General features: G+C 44.9%; 1 protein-coding gene and 1 long non-coding RNA gene across 2 annotated transcripts in view; one reads left to right on the plus strand and one right to left on the minus strand.

The window, feature by feature from the left end:
• Window positions 1-26,081, plus strand: part of GLIPR2 (GLI pathogenesis related 2) — a 34,371-nt gene extending 8,290 nt beyond the window's left edge. Inside the window, exons 2-5 of the mRNA XM_019539806.1 lie at window positions 1,408-1,516; window positions 8,470-8,573; window positions 23,613-23,690; window positions 24,275-26,081. Of these exons, the coding sequence (XP_019395351.1) occupies window positions 1,408-1,516; window positions 8,470-8,573; window positions 23,613-23,690; window positions 24,275-24,435 (452 nt within the window). The 3' untranslated portion in view covers window positions 24,436-26,081. The remainder of the gene's footprint in view (window positions 1-1,407; window positions 1,517-8,469; window positions 8,574-23,612; window positions 23,691-24,274) is intronic.
• Window positions 1-27,534, minus strand: part of LOC109313347 — a 207,004-nt gene that overhangs the window by 5,466 nt on the left and 174,004 nt on the right. The window contains exon 2 of the long non-coding RNA XR_002102036.1: window positions 5,230-5,235. This is a non-coding gene — a long non-coding RNA (uncharacterized LOC109313347). The remainder of the gene's footprint in view (window positions 1-5,229; window positions 5,236-27,534) is intronic.

The raw sequence follows: 27,534 nt of genomic DNA on the forward strand, positions 1-27,534 counted from the left end.
CAGATCTCATGCTTGGCTCCTGAGGGTCACATACCTTTGCACTTTCACCGTTTGTCTTAAATATTTTTATAATAAATATTTATTATATATTATTTAATATATAATAAATATTTAAAAAGTTAAAGGTTCTTTCTCTCTCTCTCTCTTCTGGCGGCAGAATGTTGCGGTGTAGCCTTGCCCCTTCTGCGCTACCTGAAAACCCCAAGCTCACCAGGATTCAAACAATAATTTTTCTGAAGCACTTAAGAAATAAAATCAAATTTATATTCAGAGCAAAACAAACAAAATATCTCCAGTAAATTCCCATCTTGCCTCTCACTTTGTGGTTTCTTTTTCAGTCTTTAATATTGTTCAGCTTCCTTTTCAGGTCCACAGATTTTCCTAGTATTGGTTAATAGAGTTGAGGGAAGTGACCTTTTACATTTAATATTTTGCAATATTAAAGTATGTTGGCATCAAGCCATTTGACTGTTATGTGGAAATGGGTTCTTGAAGTAGATTAAATGTTACTGAATAAAAAGATTAACTTCATTTTCTTTGAGCATCATATTACAATACAATACAGAGTATTTCAAATAACCTGATTATTTTTGTTTATATTGAGGCCCCCTCATAGTGTGTACAGTGTTAAATGGAGTATAATGGGAGTAAAGTATACTTTAAAAAGGAGCCCCACAAAAGAGTGGGGGCAAAAAGCAAAGCTGTGTGTAAAAGTAAAAAGTTTTTCTCCCTCCCACCCTGAGCAGGGGTCAGGCTGGCTGCTGCCCCTGCTGCTGGGTGCTGATTGGGTGAGAAGGCTGCCCACATGCAGCCTCTCATCCCTGCAAGGTCCAGCCCTGTTATTTCTCCCCCCAACCCCTGACAGCTTACAGCTGTCCAGCCGGCCTGGGCCCATCCCATGGCAAGTGGGTGCTGCAGAAAGTGGGAGATGGAGCAGAGCTGGGCCAGGGTTTGGAGGAGGCAGTGGGGCCTGGCCAGGGAAGTGTGGGGCAGCAGTAACCAGTCCCCACATCTACTTGGTGTTGGGCAGGAGGTGAGGGTATGCTTATTTTGCCCTCCATGCAGGTCAGGGCAGGGAGCAGGGCTAGGCCAAGGCAGTGGGGAAGTGGCAGCTCACGTGTCTGCTGGCTGCCTTCACCATTCAGAGGCTCTGGGGAAGCGGCTGTGATCTGCCCATGAAACTGAAGCCCAGGGCTGTGCTGAATCCTTGAAATTTGGCCCCAGGCTCTGTGATTTGAGTACATCCCTACTGATAGGTATTTAAAATAATATAGGATGCCTTATAGAATTGTTAGATCTAAAGCCCTTGATATAGTTATGACTGTATGTTATTAATAATATATGTGACTATAGTTATTAAATCTGTATTTGATAGAATGCTTGAATATTTATTTTATATTATTTCAGCTTCCAAACAATTTGCTGAAGAGGTCTTAAAAACCCACAATGACTACAGAAAAAAGCATGGAGTTCCCCCACTAAAGATTTGTAAGGCGTTAAATGGTGGAGCACAACAGTGAGTTTAGTCCTTTCTTTCTTAAAGTGAGATTTTAAATCACATTTGTGGATTGGTGTACAATATTCTATCAGCTAAGATTTGGCTCTGATTATTCATACTGCAACAATTGTGCATGTTTGTATGATAACACCCACTAGTGGAAGTGTTGCCTTTCTTCTACAATACATCTATAAATGATGATTCTGTATAGATGAGTCTCTCTCATGGTGGTGTGGAGAGAGACAATAATTTCAAAGTTATCAGCATAAGTTTATGATAGATAAATATCTCGTGGTAATGTTATTTTGTGCTCTGGAGTAAAAAAAAAAAAATCATAGTTTAGGAACATGGAAAGTTACCATACTGAATCAGATACCGTACACTCCTCATAGTTTAGGACTTGGTACTTAATATCAAATGCCATAAATAAAGATACATGAAATTCCAGAATATAAATTCCATAGATTTCATAGACATTAGGGCTGGAAGGGACCTTGCAAGATCATTGGGTCCAGCTCCCTGCCCAAGGGGCAGGAAGTCAGCTGGGGGTAGATGACCCCAGCAAGGTAAGCATCCAAATGCAACTTGAATGTGTCCAGAGTAGGTGCTTACACCACTTCTGTGGGGAGTCTATTTCAGACTCTGGAGATTCAGACAGTAAAGATGTTTTTCCTCATGTCCAGTCTAAAATGGTCTTCCAAGTAGTTTGTGATCATTGGAGCTAGTCTTCCCTAGGAGAGCCCTGGTGAACAAATGTTCTCCTAGGTCCTGATGTATACCCCTGATGTATTTGTAGGCTCCCACCAAGTCCCCTCTGAGCCTACACTTCACCAAGCTGAGGAGTCCTGTGTCTCTCAGCCTCTCCTCATGAGGCCTGCTTTCTTGACCTCTGATCATGTGTGTGTCTCTCTCCTGTCTCCTCTGGACTCTTCCAGCCTATGGCTTCCAATGGCTGGCTTAGCTGCCTATACATTAACGCCAAGAGCATGAGGAACAAACAGGAGGAACTGGCCCTCCTGTTAAGCAATAACAAACATGATCTCATAGTGATAATGGAGACCTGGTGGGACTCCACCTATGACTGGACTACAGGTATAGATGGCTATATCTTGTACAGGAGGGACTGAGCTGAGAGGAAGGGTCAGGGTATAGCTCTCTCTGTCAAGATGCAGTACACCTCTCTACTAGCTGACATTTGCACCCAAGAAGGGCAACTCAAAACTCTCTGGGGTCAACGTGGAGAACATAGTGAAGGGGATATAACCATAGGAGTCAATCGCAAACCTCCTAACCAGGAGGAAGAGCTTGACCACCCATTCTCTAGAAAACTAGCTGAGGCTGCATGCTTTCGGTGCATGGTTGTCATGGGTGATTTCAACCACCTTGACATCTCATGGGAGGAACATTCAGCCAGATCTGATTGGTTACATAGCTTCCTTGCATTGATGAGCTCTATTTGACTCAAGAAGTCCATGGGTCAACAAGAGGCGAGGCTCTGCTAGATCCAATTCTGGCCGAAGGGGATGATCTAGTGAGCAACCTGAGGATCGAAGGGAACAGTGATCACAAGTCGATCCTTATTCATCGCAAAGCTGGCAAATCAGTCAGCAATGCAGAAATCCTTGACTTCAGGCAAGCTGACTTCCAAAAGCTCAGAAGGTTGGCTGTTGAGATCCTGAAAGATCATGATCCGACAGGGAAGGGAGTCCAAGATGAGTGGTCACTCCTTAAGGATACAATCCTAATAGCTCAAGGAAAGACCATTCTGGCCTGCAAGAAAGGGAGTAAAAAAAAGGGCTGGGAAACCTCCTTGGCTAAATGGGGATCTCATGGACCTGCTTAATCTTAAAAGAGAATCCTATAAGTGTTGGAAGCCAGGTAGTACCTCTAAAGGAGGATTATGTATCACTGGCCCGCACGTGTACAGAACAGACCAGAAAAAAGCCAAGGCTGAAACTGAACTCAGGTTGGCTATGGGAATCAAGGGCAATAAAAAGTCCCTTTTCAGATGCATAGGAAGTCATAAGAAAAATAAGGACAACATTGGACCCCTGCTGAGTCAAATGGGGCAGCTGACAACCGCCTCCCAGGAAAAAGCTAATCTCCTTAATGATTACTATGCGTAAGTTTTTCACCAGCCCAAGGGGATCACCCTGCCTGACAGGACACAGGACTATGAGGCTACAGGTGACCATACGCCTACATTTGGTGAAGACACTGTGAAGGAGCACCTTGAGAGGCTGGACATCTGTAAGTCAGCAGGCCCTGATGAAATGCACCCAAGAGTGCCAAAAGACGTGGCTGACATCTTAGCTTGGCCATTGGTGTGGATATTCGAAAATTCTTGGCACTTGGGTGAGGTTTCTGAAGACTTGAAGAGGGCCAATGTGGTGCCTATCTTCAAGAATGGAAAGAAGGAAGATCCAGGGAACTACAGGCTAATCAGTTTGATCTCAACCCTTGTAAAGATCTTTAAGAAAATTATCAAAGAATCCATCAATAACAGGCTGACAGAAGGTGCCATCCTTTTTTTACTTGGATTTAAAAAGCCTTTGACTTGGTCTTCCACAATGTCTTTATGGCAAACTGGGGAAAAAGTGACATAATTGGTCCATAAAATTCACAATTTTAAATTCATTGTTTTAAATTGAACTCCTAGATAAAATGTAGAAAAGATTGATAGACAAAAGAAACCAGAATTGCAAACTTGAAAGAAAAGCAAAAAAAACCCAACCCAAATAAACCCTTATATTAAAAAAACCCACACACACAACAAACAAACACAAAAAATCAGAAAGGCAGAACCAGGTCCCCTTCTTCCCCTCCCTTCCCCAAAAGCTAAAATGTAGATAGAAGAACACTACTGCTGGATTTTTATCAACAGGAGTCCTTCTCGTTCTATATTCTGGGCCAAAATGACAGGCAGAATTGCATAGTATGTAGGTGTAGGTAGGAGGGGCTTAGTTTATGAGAAACCTTTTTGGGATGGGCATGTCTGTGTAAGAAGGATGAGCTCCATCTGAACCAAAATTAAATCAGACTGCTGGTGCTTAAAGAGGTTAGAGAAGAGTTTTAAACTATGAGCTAAGGCGGGGAGTGAGCAGTTATTTTTGCTGGTGGGCCACTTAATGAATTTTGGTCTGTTCTCAAGGGCTACACTTTCTCTTTTTCTCCCCTCTCTGCCCCTGGGAGCTGTAGCATCCCCACCCTGACCCGAATGCCCCCTGACATGGTAGAAGCAGCCCTGGGTGGGTCCTGGCAGCGTTTAAGGACCGTGCTGCTGACATCAGCTGTAGAATCTAGCAGCAGGTTCCAGCCAGGGATTGGGGCATCCACCCCATTCCACAGCTGACTGCACTGTGTCAGCGCTGGGTGAAAGCAGTCCTGCCTGCCTGGCATGGCAGAAACAACCCCACCTGCCTGCCTGGCACCCAGCAGTGCCAGGAACCATGGGCTGTATTTTGCCCATCCTTGCATTGGTGGGGAAAGCCAGCAGGGGTGGAAGAGCATGCAATTGGATTATAATATCCCTAAGGGGAGATGTCTACCCTCGTTAATAGGAAATAGATTTCATGACAAGTGAAAAATGCATATATAGAAGATAGCAAAGAAAAGTCAGAACAAATGGAACTTATTAGTACGGTGCTTTAAGCACTACACCACTGGTCCGGTGTCACCTTACTTTGACCAGGGTCATGATTGGGGTGTTTTAGCTTACTCTACAAGGTCACACAAACCTGACAGAAGAAACCTCTGTTGTCTACACCCAAGCAGTAGTTCCCTCTCCCCTTTTAAAGTGGCTACAGTTGTATATTTGTCCATTCTTTGTGTTCTGATTCGTAAGTCATAACAGGGATCCTGCTTTTCTCTATTTAAAAAATCCCCAATTCTCTTTAAAAAAAAATCACAACTTCTCTTATTAAACCCCCCAAAATCCACGTTTTTCTGCAAACAAATGAAATGCCGCTAGTGTGTGTGTAATATCTATCTATTGGACACAATATTTTATTGATATATTTACAATTTTAGAGCAGTTTGGAAGCCTACCAGTGCCTCAATCATTATAATAAAATAAATTCTAAATACCTATATATTTTGGTGTTTGATTTTGGTTTTATCACGGCGGAAAAAAAGAAATCAGAGCTCCCCTTACCTACTTTGTTTATCAGAGCTGCAGCTGTCCCCTCTCCTGTTTTGCAGTGCTGAGGAGCCCTGATATGCCAGTGCCCTGCCCCTGCCCATGCTGTTGCCCCTCACTCGCAACCTGCAGTACCCCCCACCCTCAAATCCTGTCTGTGCTCCTCACTCCCAACACACAGCCCCCTGGCTCTTCCAGTGCACCTCATCCGTGAACACCAGCCCTCCCCACCCCCCCAGCCCTGCTGGTGCCTCTACCTCCTGACCTGATGCCCCCTGCCCCCCAGTGTATGAGGAAGAAGGTGGGGAATTGGGCTGTGGGGGCACAGGCAACACATCAGGGTGTGGGCACAGATGATGTGGCAGGGGGTGGGGAGGGTACAGGCCATGTAGGGAGGGGCATGTGCCCCCCACTCCAGATTTCTGTGCCCACTGTGTGGTGAGGGGCTGTAGCCAGGATGGACCAGCTCTGGACGGGAGCTGCCTCTGCAGCTCCATGTTAGAACATGGTGCATTAGAGAGTACTGTGCTGCACTGCCATGGCTGCCAAGGTGAGTTGCCCCCTGCCCGCTTGGCAGCAGTGGGAGACAACTCTGTGCTGCTGCACCTCATCTCGGTGGCCATGGTAGTGTGACACTCCCTCCTGTGCTGGGTTCCATCTTCTGGGCTGCAGAGGTGGCTCCTGCCCAGAGCTAGTCCAGCCTGGCTACAGCCCCATGCCCCACTGTGGGCACAGAGATCTGGGGGGGCATGTACCCCCCCCTGCATTGTCTGTGCCCTCCCTGCTCCCACACTGCGTGGCTTGTGCACCCCCACCCCCATTGCATTGCCTTGCCCCTCCCCCCCCCCCGAAGTAAAATTACCTGCAGGGAGCTGTGGGAGCTGTTCTTCACTGCTGCCTGGCTGCCACATGCAGTGTGGCACCCCAGGCATCCCACTTCCCCCAGCTCCAAACAGCCCCATGTAGGCTGGAACTCTGCTAGCCTGCAAGGGGAAATCTGCAGTTTCTTGGGTTTTCCTCCTTTAAAAGGAGAAAGTCTGAGTTTTTCCATGGCAGATGGAAAACCCAGATCCCATGTCATAATGCCCCTATGCACCTGGTTCCTGTGGGGAAAGTTAGCCCTCCAGGGTGTGTTATTTAATGGCATTTCCTGTATGTTCTTCCTTTTCTTTCCTTATAGAAGTAGCAGACAGTCTGGGCCCCTACATTCCTCCAAATCTCCACAGATTTCAAGGACTTGAGGCTGGTGCTTTCTTGTTATCTCCAGACCATATGCCGTAGTGAGTCATGTTCCCATGGAAGACTTCTTCACAAAAACTTCTTCAGGGACTCCCTTCCTCATGCCCTCTCAACCTGGGTATATTTCAGTGCATCTATTACCGTAGGCAGAGGGAGAAAAAATTATTTGACAGGGCTGAACGTGCGTGTGCACCTCCCCAGCAGGTAAGCCTGTGGGGGAAGGGGCAGGAGGAGGGTAAAGAGCTGTGGGTGGAGGGGAGGGAGTGGGGCTGGAGCAGGCCCTGCGCAACTGGAGTGGGTGCTGGAATAAAGCCATGAGTGGCGGGGGGGGGCATGTGCCCCTGGATCTGCTGTGGGCTGTGGCTGGGGTTGTGCTGGGCTCTTTCTGGCAGGGGATTTGAGCCGCATTGTGCTTAGGGTGAGCAGCAGCAGTGCTGGGAGTGAGGTTTGGGGGGCAACAGTGAATTTTGGGGTGGCTGAAGCCCCCCTAGCCTCCTCCTAGCATCACTGCCACATGCCCTAAGCACAGCCTGGCTCAGCCCCCTGCCAGGAAGAGTCCAGTGTAGCCCCAGCCTGCAACAGCAACCTGCCCTGCATAGATCCGGGGACATATGCCCCCCCCCCCCCAATGTCCTCCTGGGGTATGCATAGGAGCTGTGTCCCCTGGACAAGCTGCTTGCGACTCAGTCCCATTCACTGCCCCAGTTGTGCAGCACCTGCCCAGCCCCCAGCCCCACTCCCTCCCTCACCACTGCACATGTGCCCCTCTACACCTCTACTGTAGAAGCCCAGGGCCAGTCTGCCTTGTGGCCCTACTGCTGCCCTGTGTTTTGGGGAGTGGGGGAAAAGTGTAACGGGGCCTTCTCGGGGCCAGTCTACCAACGACTCACCCACCTGTTTCTGGGCCAATTGCCCGCCTTCTCATCTGCCATGCCTTATTATCTAAGAGGTTAGTTAGGCAGGAGATTGCCCATTTCTTACCCTGATGCCAGGTGGCACTATTTGCAGCTCTGTTCCTCCCCTACACTGCAGCCCAAGCCTCGCAGATGGCACCCACTGCTGTCAACATCATTGGCTCGTCTGGGCCCCAGAATCCTCTAGTCTGAACCCCACCTGGATCTCTCCAGGTGGTTTACTCTGCCTTCATTCTAGGCTACGTAGCTCCCTGAGCTGTTCCCCCTTACAGGTGTGGCCCCCCCAGGACCTTTGGCTATGCTGGCCCTGGCCTCACCTCCCAGCCAGTCAGAACTCCAGGCCCTCAGCTCTGGGCACCTCTAGCAGTGAACTGTTCTGTTTATATAGGCAGCCAGGGATCTAAAATGGCTGCCACAATCAAGCGCCTGCTGGCTGCTTGGCTGGGCTCTTAAAGTGGCAGGCACAAGCAGTGCCCTGCCATAAGGGGCTAAGCCATGTTAGCCCGCACCCCCTTGCTGCTCTTCTGCTGCCTATGTTCACTACCATATAGGTATGTGGAAATTCAGAAACAGGTTTGTAACATCCCCACCTTCTACTCTGATTTTTTCCTCTGCATGCCATACAAGCTGGTGCTTCTCTCTCGCTGGTATGTGATATAATTTGTGGATTTCTTTGTTAGGTATGCAGAAGCATTGGCTAGCACAAGAGTCCTCAAACACAGCCCTGAATCTGCTAATGGAAAATGTGGAGAAAACCTAGCATGGGCTTCCTATGATCAGCCAGGTAAATTTAGTTTTTCCTCCTCTGTCAACAGTATTTAGTATACACGTCTTGTTACTTTGAGTTAGAAATAAAAATAGTAAAACAGGCCATATTCTGTGCTGGCCAGCAGCAGGGGGAAGAGCAGTGAAAGGTATTTCCTCTGTTCCAGGAACCCTCCCAGCCTGGTTCCCTGGTTCTGGTATAGGGATGTGCATTTGAACATTATTTAACCTCTGTTCTGAAAAGGAGAAGCATATGCAGCAGCTAACATGACCTGGTGATATCAGGATAAGGAGCTAGTAAGCTGGTGGGCTCTGAGTAGAGGCTTTGATGCTGCAGTATATGTACTCATTTAACAGCCAAGTCCTTGCTGAAGAGCAGTCTTGAGTGCTAGAAACAAATTCCGCCCTACTGCTTTCATGGGGGTGGGGATGGAGAAGGAACCTTTTACATCCTCTTTGTTGTCTCTCTTTTTATTTTGCATCATCCTAACACACCATAAGCCCTGGCCCAAGATTGCCAATAAGCTTGAGAAATCTAGTTGTTTATGAAATATAGAAATTGCTTCATTAAAATACTTAAGGACATTGTGCCCACCTCTTTTTGTTCAGTTCTGAATCCCCTGTTTAAATACTCTGTAATCCAAAAATGATATGAATTTGGCAGCCTTTAGTTTATTTGTTAAAAGAACTGAGCTCTCATTAAAACTCTCTCACATAGGCAACATATGATGAGCTCTCAATCAGAATAATTTTCAGTGTGCTCTTGCTCATCCCTATCTCCTCTCCGGTGTACTGGGTTAACACTGGGTTAATCTCTCTGTTCATTAAAAGTGAACATTTGCATTATCACCCTTTGCTAGCGTTTTCAAAAAAGCCGGAGGAAGGTAGGCATTGAAATTATATTGAAGTTGGCCTGGCCCATAACTCTTTTAGCTCTGTCAGTTTATGGATATTTGTTAATATTGAAAAGTCACTACACATTTTGGTTCACTTCATGACTACTAGCATTTTGTCCCTCAGGTAGTATGGGAAAGCACAGCTATGTGATAAGGTTAACACAGTGGCTATGCTTTGTTAGCTGATCTTAATTCTTCCTTTTTAGTAGGATCAGTGCTCCACAAAAACTTCTGAAAAGTAAAATTATATAACTTTGTTACTTATAAAATTCTAGTTGAGAGCCAGAAAAAGATGAAATAAAGCTTACACCTCCATGGAGCCTTCATGCTGTTTCCTTACCTCTTTTATCTTTGTTGAGTACTTCTTGTATAGCTTTACCTAATTTTTTATTTACAATATTGTATGCCCTGCTGAGAAATCTGACACCCGTCTTATTTGTTCCCTACAGTTATCACTTTTATGCTGCGATCGTCTTGACTGTATTAAATTTTGTGTAGAGTAGGACCTTTGTAAGTACCTGAGGATGAAAGCTAGTTGTATATAGAAAATTGTTCTCAGTTGTTGGCTTAGGCTTTGTCCCTGTGGAGTTGGTTCTTTTTTTTTTCATTTTCTTCTTGTGCAGTTCCATCCAGATAATTAATTTGTATCCTGCTGAATGAGGCTGGAAACTGGCTTGTATTTCAGTGTCTATTCAGGCAGCTGACAAAGAGACTCAGTGTCTTCCAATTTACTTTCTAGATGAAGGAAAACTCAATAAACTTCCAACGTGGTACACATTCTGTCAAAAAAGTGGTTATTATATGTTTGGATTCTTAGACTTTTTCCACAAGAATGCTGGCACGTTTAATGTTTCAGAAATAATTAGGGTTTGACAATGTAGTGGTCTAATGATGAGTTTTTAGACTTCCTTTAAATGATATTATAAGTTTTCTGGAATAACACAGGCTATGGTTTGAAAAGTATTTCCATTTTCTAACACATGCAAGGCAATTGTGTTCTCCCTCCAATCCTAAGGAAGTTGAGTTGCAGACTTTTTTTTTTTCTATGCCTAAATGCATAACATCACAATTGCCAATAACCCAGCACATTATGCAACAACTCCCTCCTTTGGGCTTCTGTGGTATATGGAGTGCTCCACTGGATCCTGATGGCATCCCACATGTGTCACTGCACCTGAAAGCAAGTATTAGAGATACTTGGGACCACATTTTGCATGTAACTTGTATTGTGGGTAGCAAGAAAACAGTCCATATGGCACATGAACAAGCCCTATAGGAAGCCAACCTGGAGAGGAGAGGGACATTACTGCCTGTACTCCCTAGGGAGTACATAGGGTTTATATACACCATGTCCTTGGTGGTCCCTGTTTGCCTTATGACCTGGGTGACTTCTTGCCACTTACAAATGCAAGCACAATGTAGATGAAGCAGAAGAGGCTGTAAGGAAGCTGTGGGAATAATTGATTATCTGGTTTTCCCATCAAAATAAAAAAATCAAACAAGAAATTATTTAATCAATGGAAATATTTAAGTGAGCTTTTGGGGAATTTTTTAAAATCAGATTTAGAAAATGTAGTAAAAAACAGGCATAACCTACTTGGCAAACTTTCTGCATGTCTGCTAGGAAATATATGAGGGATAGCAGAAAGGAGAGATTCAATACTATACATAAAATTAGGTCCAGTAAATATGTACTTACTTGACTGGTTTTTTTAAGGAAACTTACATTTTAGTTTCCTACCTTTCTGTGTCATTGAGGACTGGGGAATAAATGCCATACATTCTCACATACCATATGACCCCAATAAGACACACACTTTGTTTTTGAAAGGCAGAATGTAGGAGGAAAATGTCTTCTGCAGTCGTGACTGGCTGCATGCACCAACTCAGTTGCCCCAGCCAGTTCAGTAGCTGCTTTAGGCACAAGCTACGGTGTTAACTTTCTCACAGCTGCTAAGGAATTAACAGTAGTTTTGTCTGAACAGCTGGGACACTGAACTCCAAACCTGCTATTTACTGGCAATGAGAGAAGTGGCAGTCATTTTGGCAGCTATTCGAGCATAGTGTCTCCATACTTCTATTTCAGTGAAGGAAAGTCAGCTTCCCTGCTTAAGACATGCACCCCAATTTCAGAGGACTGATTTTTGAGGAAAAGGTATGTGTAGTATGCAAGTAAACACTGTATATTTTTAGATTTTTTACAAAAAGTAAGATTAGAAAAATGCAAGAAGAAAAGTAGTCATGTTTTGTTTTCTGTTTAAAATGAGTGCCAATCTGCTGTATTTTCTTATGTGGAAATGTACTATCCTGCATGATTTATTCTGTGATTTTTAATAGCTTATTCAATAGGATTACTTACAAGTTAGGATACATAGTGGATGTAAAGTAAGACAACAAAAATGGACCCAGAGAAATTAAGGGAACACAGTGAGAAATGAGGGATTATGGACAAAGGTACACCAATACATTGGTCCATATCGTATCAGCACTGATAAAAAGAAGATTGACATTATTGGCAATCAACTTTTTTTGGCTGGTGTGGCTGGTACTGTTGCTGATAAATGCCACGTGCGTGCGTGTAGTTGCAGCATGCACGCAGCCAGCCTGGTAGCTTGGGGAGCACAATCCAGCTGGTAAGTCTGTGGGGGAAGGGGTGGAGGGGAGTGAAGGGGTGGTGGGGAAGATTGAGGCTCCCATGGAGAGGGAGGGAGGGAGTGGGTCTGGGACAAGCACTGCCCAGCTGGGGTGGGGCATGGGACAGAGCTGTGAACAGCTCATCTGGGGGGCATGGGAGGGGGGGCACAGGAGGAGGGGACAGCTCCTGCTGCTGTGCACATCCCCAGGGAAGGCAGAGGGGGCACTTGCCCCCCAGATCTGTGTGCAGGCCAAGGGTGGGCTGCTGCTTCAGGCTGGAGCGGTGGGTGGTGCTGGGCTCTTCCCAGTGGGAGGCTGGGCCAGGGCTGCACTCAGGGCAGGTGGCAGTGGTGCTAGGAGTGGGGACTACAGGGAGACTATGGCATATTCTGGGCTGGCTGTAGCCCTGATCCCCCCCATAATCCCCCTCCCAGCACCATTTCCACCTGCCCTGAGTGCAGCTCAGCCTCCCCATGGTTAAGACCCTTGCACCACCCCTGGCCCCAGCCCACAGTGGAAGCCCACCGTCACTCTGCAAACAGATGCAGGGGCACATGCCCCCCATGACTCCCCTGGTGGTGTGCACAACAGCAGGAGCCACACACCCCAGTGCCCACTGGATGAGCCACTCGCAGCTCCTCCCTGTGCCCTGCCTTTTCCCCAGCTGGGCAGTGCCTGCCCCTGCCCCACTCCCTCCCTCACCACAGAGGCCTCAATTTGCTCCCCCCATGCCCTTTCTCTTTCTCCCACCCACCTATGCCCCTTCCCCACAGCAGACTTACAAGCTGCTCTACAAGCTAGATGCTGCTCTACAAGCTGCCAGGCTACTTATTGGCAGTCGGATCAGTATCAGCTAACTAACAGATGTAGTTTAGTTTGCAATGATGCAGAATCATTTAATACCCTGAGAAGTCTTGCATGTGTACACTGTGATGCCATTAAGTCACACAAAGTTACATTTTTCATCATTCATCTGTTTTAGTCAGGTTGTTCCAGGGCATTGTTAGTCTGCTCTAGGGAGATAAAGCCCTCTATTTTTATTCCTTCAGCATCACAAAATACACCATTCCCACTCCTTTGCTCCATGGGCAAACTTTCAAACCTCCTAAACCCTACTGCCCTGGGCAGGGGTGGGAGGGTGCTGATCCCAAGTCAGCACCCCCTTCTATTCCCTGGGATGCAACCACAGCACACTGACCACTCTGAGTACCCAGATGCAGCTCACCAATTTGCTGCTTGCTCTAGCACTACCACGTACTTGGCTGGCTGGCCATTGGTGCAAGGGGAGTGGCTAAAAAGCCAATTAACCCTATGTAAGATGCAAGTGTGAATGTCACATCCAGACAGATGAGGATATAAACTTACAGGGCTTATGAGCCATAGAGTTGGGGTGATATATGGAGACTTTCTTATGAAATAGCAAACCATGAGTCATTGGTGTTCTGCTGCCAGATAGTCAACTAGAGACAAACATAGTACGTGTTTGTCAGCTTAGCAGCTTTGGAAGTGTGCTGTAAAATCAACTGATCTCTTGTTATAGTGTTTGGAATGTCAGCTCTGGCTTCACTACTAATGTATGTTGGGGGAAGAATCTATACCTCCTGCTGCTTGCAATGACCAGTCCTTGCAAGAGACGAAAACAGAAAATTTGGTTTTAGGATGCATTGCTTCTGAAACCTTCAGCCTTGCCTGTTCAGCCATACAAATAATCAGCTAGGAAACTAAGTTGAAAGCGTTGGAATGTACTAGATAAACACAACTCAAGGAAGGGTTATGTATTTGACAGACTGTGCCTTTTGAACAGAACGATGCATGTGCATGGTGTGACATAAATGTTGATGACACAGTTTTTCTATAGCAAATTTACTTGGCTTTTCAGGCTGGATCCAGACCATGGGCCTCCCTGTGGGCTGGATCTGGACCCAGCAGCAGCAGGGCAAACAGTACTATCAGCCAAAGGAGCTGTAGAGATTAACTTAGCCATTGTTGGCCCCTTTACTGTCAAAATGTATCTTGAACAGGGCTCTGTACCCTGAAACCTGTGGTGGGCTCCACCAGGGAATTCTTGGTTCCTCCAGAATCCCCATGGATGGATGACACGGCTCTGTGGTCCATATTCAGCCAGCTTGTCATTATCTTTTATATCCTTGCCCTATAATTAGGGTGACCATATTATTTTGAAGGAAATATGGGACGGGGTAAGGAAGTCCAGGATGCGGGGGGTGCGTGTGCATACACCCACACACACACCAACACTGTGGCTCCCAGGAACCCTGATGGTAGAACAAGGTGGGGCAGGCCAGCACAGAGGCCTGTGGCCAAGCTTCATCCCCCATGTGCAGAAAACCCTACCTGTATTATTTACATTTTAAATTGTCAAGAGATAAAGTGCAGGGGAGACATCTAAATTCCATCTCAGTCTCACTTTAGCTCTTTTACTGGATCTCTCCCCTTAGATCAGGGATGGACAAAATATGGCCCATGGACCAGATTCAGTCTGCCAGGCCATTCTTTCCAGCCCATGGGACCGCTCCAAAAGGCAATAATTACCATTCTGTGGCTACCCCTCTGAAAGCCAGTGGGAGTTTTAGCCTTTCAGAGATTGCACACTGCCAGGATGGGCCAGCCCGGTTCTGTGCCTCCATCTCCCATGGGGCTCCTGGCATTCCAGCCAGGAGTCCCACGTGCAAGCACAAAGCTGGCCTGGCTGTGGTTCCCCTTGTTTCCTGGCACTCCAGCCAGGAGCTGTGGGTGGCCATGTGTAGTCACGCTGGGTGGGGTCTGTGCTGCCATGTGTAGCTCCTGGCACTCCATCCAGGAACATGCAACACTGGGCAGGCTGGGCTGGCTTTGTGCCAGCATGTGGGGTTCCTGGTGCTGCAACCAGGAGCCATGTGCCTTCTGTCTGGGCCGGGCTGGGCTGGCTCCATGCCAACGTGTGGGGCTCCTGGCACTGCAGGCAGGAGCTGCATGGTGTCGTATCAGGGCAGGCTGGCTCTGTGCCTCCACCTATGGTTTCCTGCTGGAGTGCTGCAAACCCCATGTGGAGGCACAGAGGCAGCCTGGCCTGATGATACATGACTCCCTGTAGCTCCTGGCACTCCAGTAGGGAGCTGCACACCATTGAGCTGGGCCAGGCTGGCTCCGTGCTACCACATGAAGCTCCCAGAACTTAGCTGGAGATGCATGCAGCTCTGCCTTTTGTGGAGCATAAGCGCCCCGAGGGTCTTCCATCTGCTGGTGCTGCTGGCAACGGCAGGGGTTGTGCACCATAGATGGTGGAGGCTTATGGCAGGGTGCCCACATGTCAATCACACCATACCACACTCCCCTCCAGAAACCCCCCCCACACACCCATCCCCCCACAAACTCCACACCCCCCTAAGAACTCCACACACAATGCGCACACACACCCACACCCCTCTACAGACCCACACCAACCCCATATCCTACCCACTCTTTCACACACAATATGCTAAAGTAAGACCTTATTTTGAGCTATTATGCAATCACCTCTATACACTACACAAAAATGCATAAATCAGGAGAAAAATATTTTTGGAAATAAAATTAAAATATGTTCTAGCAGAAGTTTGATTTTTAATATATGATTTTTTTTTTCTGGTTCTGAGATGGCAAAACCCCCTCCCCAAAAGAGTACTTCTGGAGGTAAGGGAAGGGACTTCCAGTGGCAAAGGTCGGGGTTAAGGGTGGGATTTCCAGTCCCAAGATGGCAATCAGGGGGTGGGACTCCTGTCAAGGGGCAGAGCTACCTTTGTGGCCCTTGACAACACACTAAAAATTAAGCGGCCCTCCAGCCAAAATAATTGTACACCCCTACCTTAGATCTTTACCAATTGTAGCTTTAGTACTCTGTTTTGGATGACTTGCAATATTTTGTTTTTAACTTGGTAGCTATAGAAGCCATTGAAAACCCAGTGGTAGTGTCTGTGGTCTGACCTCTTACTGACCCTGAAAGTTGTGAGTACTTCCTGAGAGATGCTATGTGTCTTCTGTTCTCACTTGGAGTTCCAGCAGAATCAGAAACACATAGTAACTCTCAAGCAGGAACTGCAGGTTGTTGGGTTGGCCCCAAATGGAAAAGGACCATAGTGTTTTTGAATACAGAGAACCAAGTAAACCTTCCAGCCTCAACCGTCTCTCTCCCCTTTCTCCCATGAATAAAAATAAATAAGGAGAAGTTAGTTTGTCTCATGAACTCCGGGTACAGTCGTGGAGTTCACTTTAAGTATTTGGACTTCAAATCAATAATTAACTTGCCCTAATAATGTGCAGCCTCCGTTGTATCAGGTCCCTGAGCAATAGCACATTAAGAGAGTCACTGTTCAATGATGAAAGAGCTAACTCAAGGTGCCACTCCCTCTCCCTCTAATTTACCATTATGCCCTGGCAGTGTTTACACAGTCGAGTGAAAATTCCACAGCTTCTTTACAAGGCAAAAAAAGTAGACGATGAGAAGTAGATGATGAGAAACAGAAAAAATAGCAGAGTGAAATGCAGTTTCAGTGAGTAAAGCCCTGTGTATTTGTGAGTGCAGAGGTCACCTTTGCACCCACCTTATCTTGTTTTTCGTGTGGTGTCCTGTGATCTGAAGATGGTTCCCTTAGGCTACTAATGTTACTTTGGAGTTTTAGCCATAGCTGTCACAAAGGCACGCTGACCATGTCCACTTGTTCCAATCTACCCTGTATCTCCCCAAGGATTGCCCTCTCACAGAGGAGATTTTGTATGTTGGTTGAGAGCCTGACTGTGCTGAACATGTAATCTTGGGCATTTGCACTGGACTGGAGAATCTGAACATGTCTTTTACAACACATTAAAAAAGATAAGAAGAACAGCTATAGGGACTGACTTTATGGCTAAGTACAGACAGTCAAAAAGCTGGAGACTGAATCAGTTCAATCCTCACAGGTTGGTCTAAACTGTGTACATTAAATTGATAAGCAAGTGAACTGACATTTGCTTTTGATTCCAGAAATGTAACCACATGCTTGAAGTGGCCCAGACAAGAAGCTGAGGGATGCTAGAGCACACCTCTCTGCTCACCTGCAGGAGACAGCTTGGGTCAAGGCTAACCCACTCACTCTGCAACAGGCAGTTTACAGGGGAGATGCAAAGCATCCTGGGATGCTGGGGGACTGTGAGTTAACTTGAATTTGGAGGGTATCTGGGACATAAGTTCAATAAACTGATTTAGCCTAAATCAGTTAAGTTCATCTTAAACCAATGTTGGCCATTTTCAAAGTGTTTTTTGTGCACTGAATTTCTGGGCTAGGAACAGACATTAAAAAATACTGAGCTGAATTGGTTCAATCTTTGCACAGCTTGAACCTATTTGGAGGTGGATAGACATTCATGTTTAAATTAAGAGATGCAGGTACATGCCTGCATTGGCTCAGGCTAGAAGCCAGGGGGTTCTACACCAGCCCTCCCTTTACTTCCACAATGCTGAGCTGAGGGGCTGTGGTGAGGCCCTGGCATGGTGCTTTGATATGGGGAGGGTTTAAACCTCCACCCTGGCCTACACAGTTGCCATCTGGGGTGTGCCTGGAGTGGCAGGGAGAAGCAGCCTTCATCAGGCTTTTCCCAGTTTGCTGCTCAAAGGGCGGCAGTGTTGCCAGACCTCGGCCCTGGCTAGCACTCTGAGGCACTCTCTGCTTCTTCATACTGTCTGCAGCAAACCTGACAGGCGAGGGAGCCAGCGGGGTGCTGATAACACAAGGTTTATTAGCTCATTAAGAAAACAAAAGCCTCTCTTTAGTTCAAGCTCTTAAACAGCTTTTCCAAGGAAGGAACAAGGGACATTACTAATCAACCTGTTGATTAGCTCCACAAAGCCCTAAGCAGACACTGTTCTGTCTGCCTGCCCCAGTGAAAATGGAGACACACATACACTCACAGACACCTCTCAGTATTAGTTAGCATGGGAGTGACATGACCCTGACCAGATGCAAGCTGGGCTCCATGCTGTCGGAGAGGAGAGGGAGGGAGGGGGGGATCCCTGCTTGAACAGCAAGCAGTGTTTGGGGGAGGGGGGCTGTGAGAAGCCAGGTGGACATTGCTGTGGCTTCAGTCTCCATCTATTTCTCAGCCAGTCCTCACTGCTTCAGCTAGGTAGGAGAGGGGCAGGGCCAGCCCTGCTGTCTGGAGCAGACAGCCCAGCCCAACCTCACTCAGTCCAGGGTTGACAAGCATCTAGGATGCTGAGGGACTCTGATTTAACTGAAACCAGGAAGGAGTCTGGGACAGAAGTTCCATAAACCGGTTTGACCCAAATCAGTTAAGTCTGATACTGCTTTCAGCTACGTTTATCTTAAACAAGTTTCAGCCATTTTGAAACTGGTTTATGTGGACTGTACTTATGTTCTGTTACAGCTTTAAGCCAGTTTTTGATCAGTTAAAACTGTTTATGTGTAACTTCTGTCTCTAGTCCTGTTGTGTTACAGATTCGAACCAATTTCCAATCGCTTATACCAGTTTATGTGTAATTACTACCCTAGCCTACCAGATAGTTAATGAGAATGTCACGGAGCGGGGTCATAGGGGTGGCTGTGATTTCCCCTAGCGCCCCTTACCACGCCAAGTTCGTCTCAACTTCTATCATTGATGTATTCGATAATATATCAACTACCGCAGCCTTGGAGCTCAGGTGGCCGTAGCAGTGCCTGGCCCCAACTCTCCTCCTCAGGGTCTAGACCCCCCTGCTGGGCTCAGGCAGCCTCAGCCTTACCTGGCCTCCAATTCTCCGCTCCCCTTCTCAGGGCTGGGGTTGGTGCACCCCTGAATGCTGCCGCCTCTCTGGCACTGGGGTCCCCACGCTACCGTGGAGCCCCTATAAGGCCTCCTCCAGCCCCTAATAGCCTCACCCAAACCATGGTTGTAAACAGTAAACTGTCAACACAAACTCAGGTCAGGCCCTGCCCCCTTCCAGTCAGCTGACCCACAGTGGTTGCCCTAGCAACCAGCACCTGTGCCTCTTTATTACTACTCTGGCTGCCCTGGTAACTAGCAGCTGAGCTCCTCACTCACTGCTAGGGTTCTCTCCCTAGCTGTTTCTGCTCTAAGGAGCAGGGCATCTGCATGCTCTGTGACAGGGAAATTGGGCTACAGGTGTTCTTCAGGTGGGGTGTGGTTAGCATTTTAGTAAGCGTTGAGGGAATGCAATCAACTTTTGGGTGACACGAACGCTACTGGTACAACATTCAACACCATCCATGCTTGCAGTGGGGCAAGGGACTGCTACAAATACCTTGGTCACAAAAGTTGCTGGATTGGACAGCAGGGTCCTGCTTCTAGTTTTTGTTGTAGACGGTTTCTTTGCTTCTTCAGAGAATCAGAGTTGACTCCCTCTTCTGACTTCCCTTTTCCTTAAGGACTGTTGGTGGATGAAAGAACCCTTTGTTAAATTGATTCCTTCTTCTGACTTGCCTTTTTTTAAGGATTGTTGATGAATGAAAGAACCCTTTGTTATTTTGTCTAATTCAGTTTCACGTATAAATCTGCCCTCCAGCAGAAACATGGTAACTAGAGACAAAGACTAGAGTCTTTACTGTGTTCTCCAGTTGAAACTCAGTGAGCCAGAGAAAAATGTTTCAAGACAGTAGTCGCCTACCACATGCTCACAGGCAGTGTTCCCATGGGACTTTCCAACATTGCTTATGGCCAATGGCAGTTAAAAAGTTAAAGCAGAGATGTACACTATTGCCTTGCAGTGTGTTACTTGTTTGCCATTGCTGCTTGTGGGCTAAGCAGGGGTGGGAGACCACACTGTTGGGATTACAGGGAAATCCTGGCAAATGTTTGACCTTAAGTCTATTAACAACTGCTTTATATTATCACCAGATAATACCCTTATTTTTATGTATTGCTCTTTTATTTTTTTTCAAATGTTTGGCAGTATTTTATTAATCTATCAGAATGGCTTTATCATAGGTAAGACAGGGGAGGAGTATCTTTGAAATGTTTACTTCATAAATTTGTCCAGGCTTATAATAATTGTACATACTTCAGCTCTATGGACCAGAAGGAGCCAAAACAGGGCTGGAAACCATCAATACCTGTGGAAGCAGGAAGGAGAAACTTTGCAGTGGCATCTGTCCATAAATCCTGGGCAGAAACCCCTTTGTACAAGACCATCACTTCACCCTTAACTTTCCCAATTGTGCATAGGTAAAGGGAAACTTGGACTGGAAGGGGTGTATTGCTTCTCAAGTCCAGATCCCCTCCGATCACATAAAACATCTGTCCAGAAGGCTTCACAAGTACATCCATGCTGGACCCTCCCCTAAAGTCATGCAGCATCCAACAGTAAAAATCCCCATGGTGTGCCATAAAAGCCAGAGAGACAAGGGTGCTTTGATACTGCAATGGCGGGGAGTATGTTGGGGAAAATACAGACTGTGGATAAAATTGTCATATGTCAGCTATCATCAGGGGGAATTAATCACTCTTGAAACCTTAGTTCATTCTTAACATTTTTGGGGGGTTCAATGTGGTTTTAAAAAAAAAAAGTGTATTGATTTTTAATTGCAACAAAAATCAGAATTACATATATATATATATCAATTGCACATATCAACCTGAAATACATACATATGTGTCATAATCAGTAATCAATAAAGGGGAAAAGAAAGACAAAAATTAAATAAAAGAAAAGGAATGAAAAGAGGGAGGGAAGAAGGCAGGAGTAACAGCAGATGAAAAGAGAAATGTGCAGGGAGTAATGATTTAATTACCAAAGCATTCTAAGAAGTCTTTCCAAATCATACCAAACTTGTCAAAGTAGTTATACCTGCTGAACAGGACTCTTTCTATATGTCAGGTGTGTCGTCTCACTATAACAGGTTTTGACTTTGGGAGAGGCCCTATATCTTTCAAAAGCAATATTATAATCCTGCATGTCACTAATAAGGCCTGCTGTAAGAGCACAATCTGGGAAGGTTTCAGTTTGAACTCTTTAGGTATATACCCAAGAGTGCACATACTTGCCAAAGGCAGCAGTGCTGTATTCGAAACTGTATTAACTCTGGTTATAGTTTCTTGCCAAAAGGAATTGATAATAGCACACAGTCAAAACATGTGACCAAGCACTGCCTGTGCCTCCAACATGTATCTGCTGGCAGTATATTTAATTTTTTTTTAAGTTGAGAGGGAGCTGAGTGAAGACGAAAAATGATCTTTTGCTTTATAAGATGCAGGCTGAGATCAGCTGTAGATGTTTGAATATTCTAAATTGCTGATTTGCTTTGGGGGTCTGTTATCTGAACCCTACATCTTCATTCCACTTGAGTCTTAAATATACTGCATCAGGCTTGTTGTGTGACATTATATATTCATAGATTGATGGCACATAATGAGGAACAGAAGCAGATTTCAAGGCAAAAATTAATGTGTCTGGAACATTTGCTGCACCTAAAGCCTTGGGTCCAAACTGATTTTCCAATACTGTGGCTGTGGTTTTTTATTTTAATTCTCTCTGGCATGTGTACACATGCAATAATGCACTTTTCCTAATGATCATTACATTTAGTACTTCCAATATGAGGTACTAAACAAATGTGGATTGGGCAGCACTAAATGCACAGTAACGCAAGTACATGCTTTTTAGGTGACGCTTAATGCGCAGTAGCCTATTCTACCGTGCATGAGCATAGCACAGTTTTTTACATGCCACTTTAATGCACAGTAGAATAGGGTACTACACATTAAAGCACATGTCTGAACACGCCCTCTGAAAGATGAGCACCTTTTTGCCTGCTGATGTTCCTTAGACCTTGGTTACACCTTACATTTAGAGTGCTACGAAGTCTGGGGAATTTTGTAGTGTTAGAAATATGTCCATATGTTTAAGTGTCTGAACAGCCTGTTGGCTGGAGCATGCCAAAACAACCTCAAAGGCCTACTCTCCAGGTAGGGGCCAGCAGAGGGCTGCTTTTTTGCTGCCTTCTGCCAACATAGTAGAGAAGGGGAGCAGAAAAACAGCACAGCTACTGCAGCTAACAGGGCTGTACGTCTGCTTCCTATTGCAGTTAGGAACTTAAGGCATTTATACACCTACCTTTTCATCCCACAATGTGCCGGAGATCTGCCACTTTGGAGCAGACTCGAATACTCAGGTGTACAAATATCTTTAGACACTCTTCCTCCCTTCTCCTTGGAGCGGTGGAAGGAAGAATAGAGCACTCTAGGATGAAGAGCGGTCTAAGAAACCTTCTCCATGTAGTGCCACAAAGGAGTTCTTTTTGAAATAGAGATCTTTTCATAGTGAGTCGTTCATCTCTGAAGCACTACAAACAGTCAGAATGTGTGGCCACAAGCTCTTTGTAGCACCACAAGGGCATATATAACATTACAAAAGTAGTGTGTGTCCAAGGTCTCGGAAGAGACCAAGGATTTATGTCTCTGTCACATCTTTTTCCTGCTGTAGTTTCTTTTTTAATAATGCTGAATTGGAGAGTATGTTAGCAATAATGGGAAGGCCATCTGTAGCTAAGAGCTCACCCTGATTAACAAAGGAACTTAAAATTGTTGCCTAGTTCATATTTATACAACTTCATTTAGTTTCCAGCAGTTTTTGGTAACTATTAGGCCCCTGGCAGATGGTACACTTAAGATGTCATTAACCAGTTAATCACAGGCACTTGTTAATGCAATTAATAGTGCAATAAAACAAGGAATAAGTTACACAGTTATTACACAAAAAATCTGTTCCCATCATGCCTTAAATCACACATGTGGTCAGGCACCTGCTGACTGGGAACCCTTGACTCCTGTTCGCTCCCGAGGCTGGGAGTGCAGATCAGTTGACTAGCGTTCCCAGCCTTGGGACTGCATTGGAGTCAGGGCTCCAGTGTGCCCCTTGAGGCTGGGAGTCCTGACTACCTGCAGCTCCCAGCCATGGAGGCCATCAGAGCCCTTGATTCTGTTGCACCCTGCATGCTGGGAGCACAGATCAGCCAACCTATGCTCCTAGCCTCTGGTACACAGTGGAATCAAGGGGTCTGATGGGAGTGACAGCTGGTCAGGCTCCCAGCCCCTGGGGTGACTGGAGCCCTCGGCTGTGATGTACCCCATAGACTGGGAGCAGCAGCTTATTGGGGCTCCCAACCTTGGGGATATGAGTCAAGGGTTCCAGTGCACCCCAGCATCTGGGAGCAGTAGGTAGGGCGGGCATTGGAGCCCTTGACTCCAGTATGTTTCCAAGGCTACAACCAGGAATCGGCTGACTGGTGTTCTATTTGCTGGTGTAGGGGGAGCCTGGGATCATGACAATATGGTACGATGGGGATCTGATCCCCAATCCCACAATCTTGCCACCTGCCATTCATATGTAGCCAGGGCAGGAAGTGTGATTTTTGGGGTTATGCACCAGATCCCATGGCATCTTTAACTGAACACCTGCCAAGAGTCTTGGGAGAATGATGTAGGCAAGAAGCTAGATCAGTTACATTTTGCTGAGTTCATCCTGTCTGTTGCAATTCTAAAGAATCACTTCTTTTTTCTTCCAGGAAAGGAAGTAGCTGACAGATGGTACAGTGAAATAAAAAATTACAACTTTCAAAATCCAGGGTTTTCTTCAGGAACAGGTGAGTTAAGGCTAGGCCTTTCTCTTTCAGAGATGCAGAAATTACTTTAAAGGTGGTTCATTTACTTTTCTCATTGTTCTTTTTCAAAAAATAGTGAAAATCAGGTAGTAGAAACAGCAAATCTTACAGTTGCTCGCAGTAACCTGATGATAACAGGAAAGAGGAAGGAAACTATGACTCCTGGAGGAATGAGGAAGTAAACAACATTTCTGTGTTAAAAATGATTTTTAAGAAAAAGTCTTGGTCTCTCTTTAACCTTCAGTTTTAAAATGTAGTAATTTTGAAGGCAAATGTACTTTTAACCTTAAAAAAAAATATTAAGCATTGAAGAACGCTCACAGATTTTTTTTCCTGAATATGCTTTACTGATACCTGCCTTGATGTATCTTTCCTATCAAGTAACCCCCGCTGAAGTTAATGGAACTGTTTTGGGGCTTGGGGGGATTGGTTAGCCAAAGCTGGAAGTCAGAGGCAGCACTGCGACGTTATTAGCCATTAGTTTATGACATTTTTTGATCAATCACTTGAAAGAATTTTGCTGCTCCATTGCCCCAAGTTAATGTATTGATCTCCTTTTCTCCCAGGTCACTTTACAGCTATGATCTGGAAGAACACAAAGAAGATGGGAGTTGGAAAAGCCACAGCAAGTGATGGCTCCACGTTTGTGGTGGCCAGGTACGACCCACCTGGAAACGTAGTAAACCCTGGTTACTATGAACAAAATGTTCTTCCTCCAAAGAAATAATGATAAAATTTATAGTCTTACTGATTAATGGAAAATGAAGTTGTGGACTGGGATCTTTAAATTTGAATACAATCAAATGATAGTCCATATTTGATACTAACTTTTACCTGTAACTATGGAAACGGCAATACATATATGGTATTTGAGTTAGTGTGTACAGTAGACCTACACAGGTTATGAAGTGTGTTCCTGTTCTGAATCAACTCATTTGAGAAATATAAAGGCATGGGTAAGTACAAATTCCAAGGTTTTAATTGTGCAAAGCAGGAAAAAGGTATTGGATTATATGGATTATTAATGGGTTTGAGTGAATTCTGTGTGAGGCTTATTATATCAAACACATTTGTATTTTTTAACATTTGTTTAAAACTGAAAGCAAAACTTTTTTTGTACTTTAAAGGAATTCTGATTTTCCACTATTTCTTAATGGGAAAGTCAGTCATTTGTTTCCACCTGTACAGTATGTTGTTTGGGTCCACTCCTGCAGTTGTGACATGTGTTTTTGACTTCAGGATGTTACGTGTGTTAGGATGGTGCAAATCAGAGCCATACATTTCTACCAACAGAAAAAAAATCTTGCTGAATGTTATCGAAAATCCAGTAGAGCAAACCTGTAATTGATGTGTCATACAACAGCTGTAAAAAATGTTTCCATTCAATTGGGAGACTAAAATTTAATAGTTAAATGCATTTTCAGATGGAATGTATCTCCCATTCTAAAATTATTTGTTAAATTTTACAGTATATAGATTGCCTTAGCACAGTTTGCATTGGGGATGGATATTCAGCAAAGATGTATTATTTCCACTACAGAACAAAACAAACACTCCCCTTTCTTTAGTTTTCTGTGGTCCTCCTTTCTAATTTTACTGAATGATCCCAAAGAGATGCCTTTTCAAACCATGACAGGATGAACTGAAGAGGTATTAGCTTAGTTATAATTGGTTTGGGCTACTCATGAGTTCAGATAGCTTGGGGTTGTTCAGGAGCTTGACTGAAGGCCATATTTTCCCCCATGCAGAGGGAACAAGACTTCCTAGCTTACTGATGGCAACTGGAAGAAAAATTTCAGCTTGTACTTTTATTCTGTGAATTCATTTTTACTTCCAGCTGAATTTCTGCTGCAGGTATCTTATTTTACGGGCAAAAACAGTCCAGTATCTTACTCCATCTCCTTGGAAACTCAACTGCGGTTGCCAGTTGAGTATCTGTGAACTAAGATTTTGGTCCATAGAGCTTACTTTGAGTTTGCAACTTTCAGTAGTAACACAATATCTATATGGATATATAGAAACAACCCAGGTTTAATTTACTTTTTTAAAACTTGCATTTTCCCTATCTGTATAAAGTAGGGACTGGTGTTTGTTACCCCAGAAGTATAAAACCAAGTCTTGGTAGTTTTCCTCGTACTGAGTCTAGCTCTGCCTTGTAGATATTCCCTTCAGTGGGATTTGATAGGTCAGAATTTGGTCCATGGAAAGTACTGAGATGGAAAGGTTTTTGTTTACACAATTTTGGTATATTAGATTTTTACAGCTTGATTATATGTCACTGTGGTACTGTATGTCAGGTGTTTTTTGCTGTAACACAAGAATGTAATGCACATAATGAAAATTTGAAGATTAAAATAAATATTTTCATATGAATTATTTCTAGGTAATTTGCCTGATTTCCAAGTCTTTTAAATCAGTCTATGCTAAATTAATCCAGAAACTGTACTTTCAGAATATACACTTTTGTTATCATAACTTTTATAATGCAAAACGCAAAACCAGTTGTGCCAACCCTGCAGCCTCAGAAACTGGCACAAGAAGCAAGGGGGAGTTCCTCCCACTTTTATATAGAAAATCATAGAGTTAGGGTCACAAGCCAATGAGCCAAAGGGAGGGAACAGGTAAAAGGTAAAGAAACATCAACACTGTTGTAACATACTCTCAGCATCTTAATTTCCCCCACACATCTCTGGAGTTGTCCCCAGGTGTCTTTAGTACCTAGAGCACTAAAACAGCAGCCTGCAAGTCTGAGTCCAGCTCCTTTGGTCCACAGTCCTGGGTGACGGAGCCAGCGAGGTCCCCAACTCCACTGTGCATTCCTCTGTGTACGGCTGACCAGGTTCCAGGTGTGCACTGCTGTCTCTTCTGCTTCCTTACTTTCAAGCTTCCTCTTCCTTTTTCCCTTGCCCTAGTCCCTGGGGTTTCTTGGGACTTGTAGTCCAAATTAACAGGCATCACAGCTCTGCATGCTGCCCCCTAGTTCCTTCTGCTGCTGTATAAATTACATTCACATTACACACTGATTTCATTGGTACAGGGAGAATGGAGGGGCTAACCCTGTAAATCTGTAAATGCTACAACAGATCATAAACATCCCATGTCTCTCTATATGAGATTTTCTCTGTGATTGATGCAGGTTTCTTACTGAGCTGAGAGGACTATGTCTTTTGAAATTCTGTTTCTCCATTATTTCTCTGTAATTTTCTCTCTTACTCTCTTTCACATCTTCCTGTCTCCCACCCTGCCCTTTTTCAATTTTACACATTTTCAGTAGAGGTTATTCACTTTGGTTCTGATTCTGTAAACTCTTACACATGTACTGTTTTCAGTCCAGGCCCTGGTATCTCAGAAATCACAAATGCTGGAATTAAGACATTCCAAACAGGTGGATATTATATATACAATATACTGTCCTCTCCAGGGGTAAAAACAGAACAACTTTCTAACAAGACAAAACGCAGCTGACAAAACTGAGGATTTTGAGGATTATTGACCTTACTTGAAGAAATACATTCATTATACTTCCTAATATCACTCTTACTGACCACATGGTCTCTTGATCAGGGGCCTATATTTAAAAAACTGGATCAATATTTAGATATGTTACCATGAATTATGTCTGCATCTGATTACAATTTTTATATGTCATGGAGAAATGAGGGAATGGGAGCAAGAAGAATGGATGAAAGAAAACCAGCAGGTATCTTTAACTGAAAAACAATATAGTTGCAAGTCCTATTTCCCAAAAGATGCATAAACTATTTCCCAAAAGACAGGGCTTTAAACTAGGATCACTGGGGAACAGGTGGACAATCACTAGTGCAAG

Source organism: Crocodylus porosus, unplaced genomic scaffold (assembly GCF_001723895.1).
Source record: "Crocodylus porosus isolate Cpor-Errol unplaced genomic scaffold, CroPor_comp1, whole genome shotgun sequence".
NCBI classification, from domain to species: Eukaryota; Metazoa; Chordata; order Crocodylia; family Crocodylidae; genus Crocodylus; species Crocodylus porosus.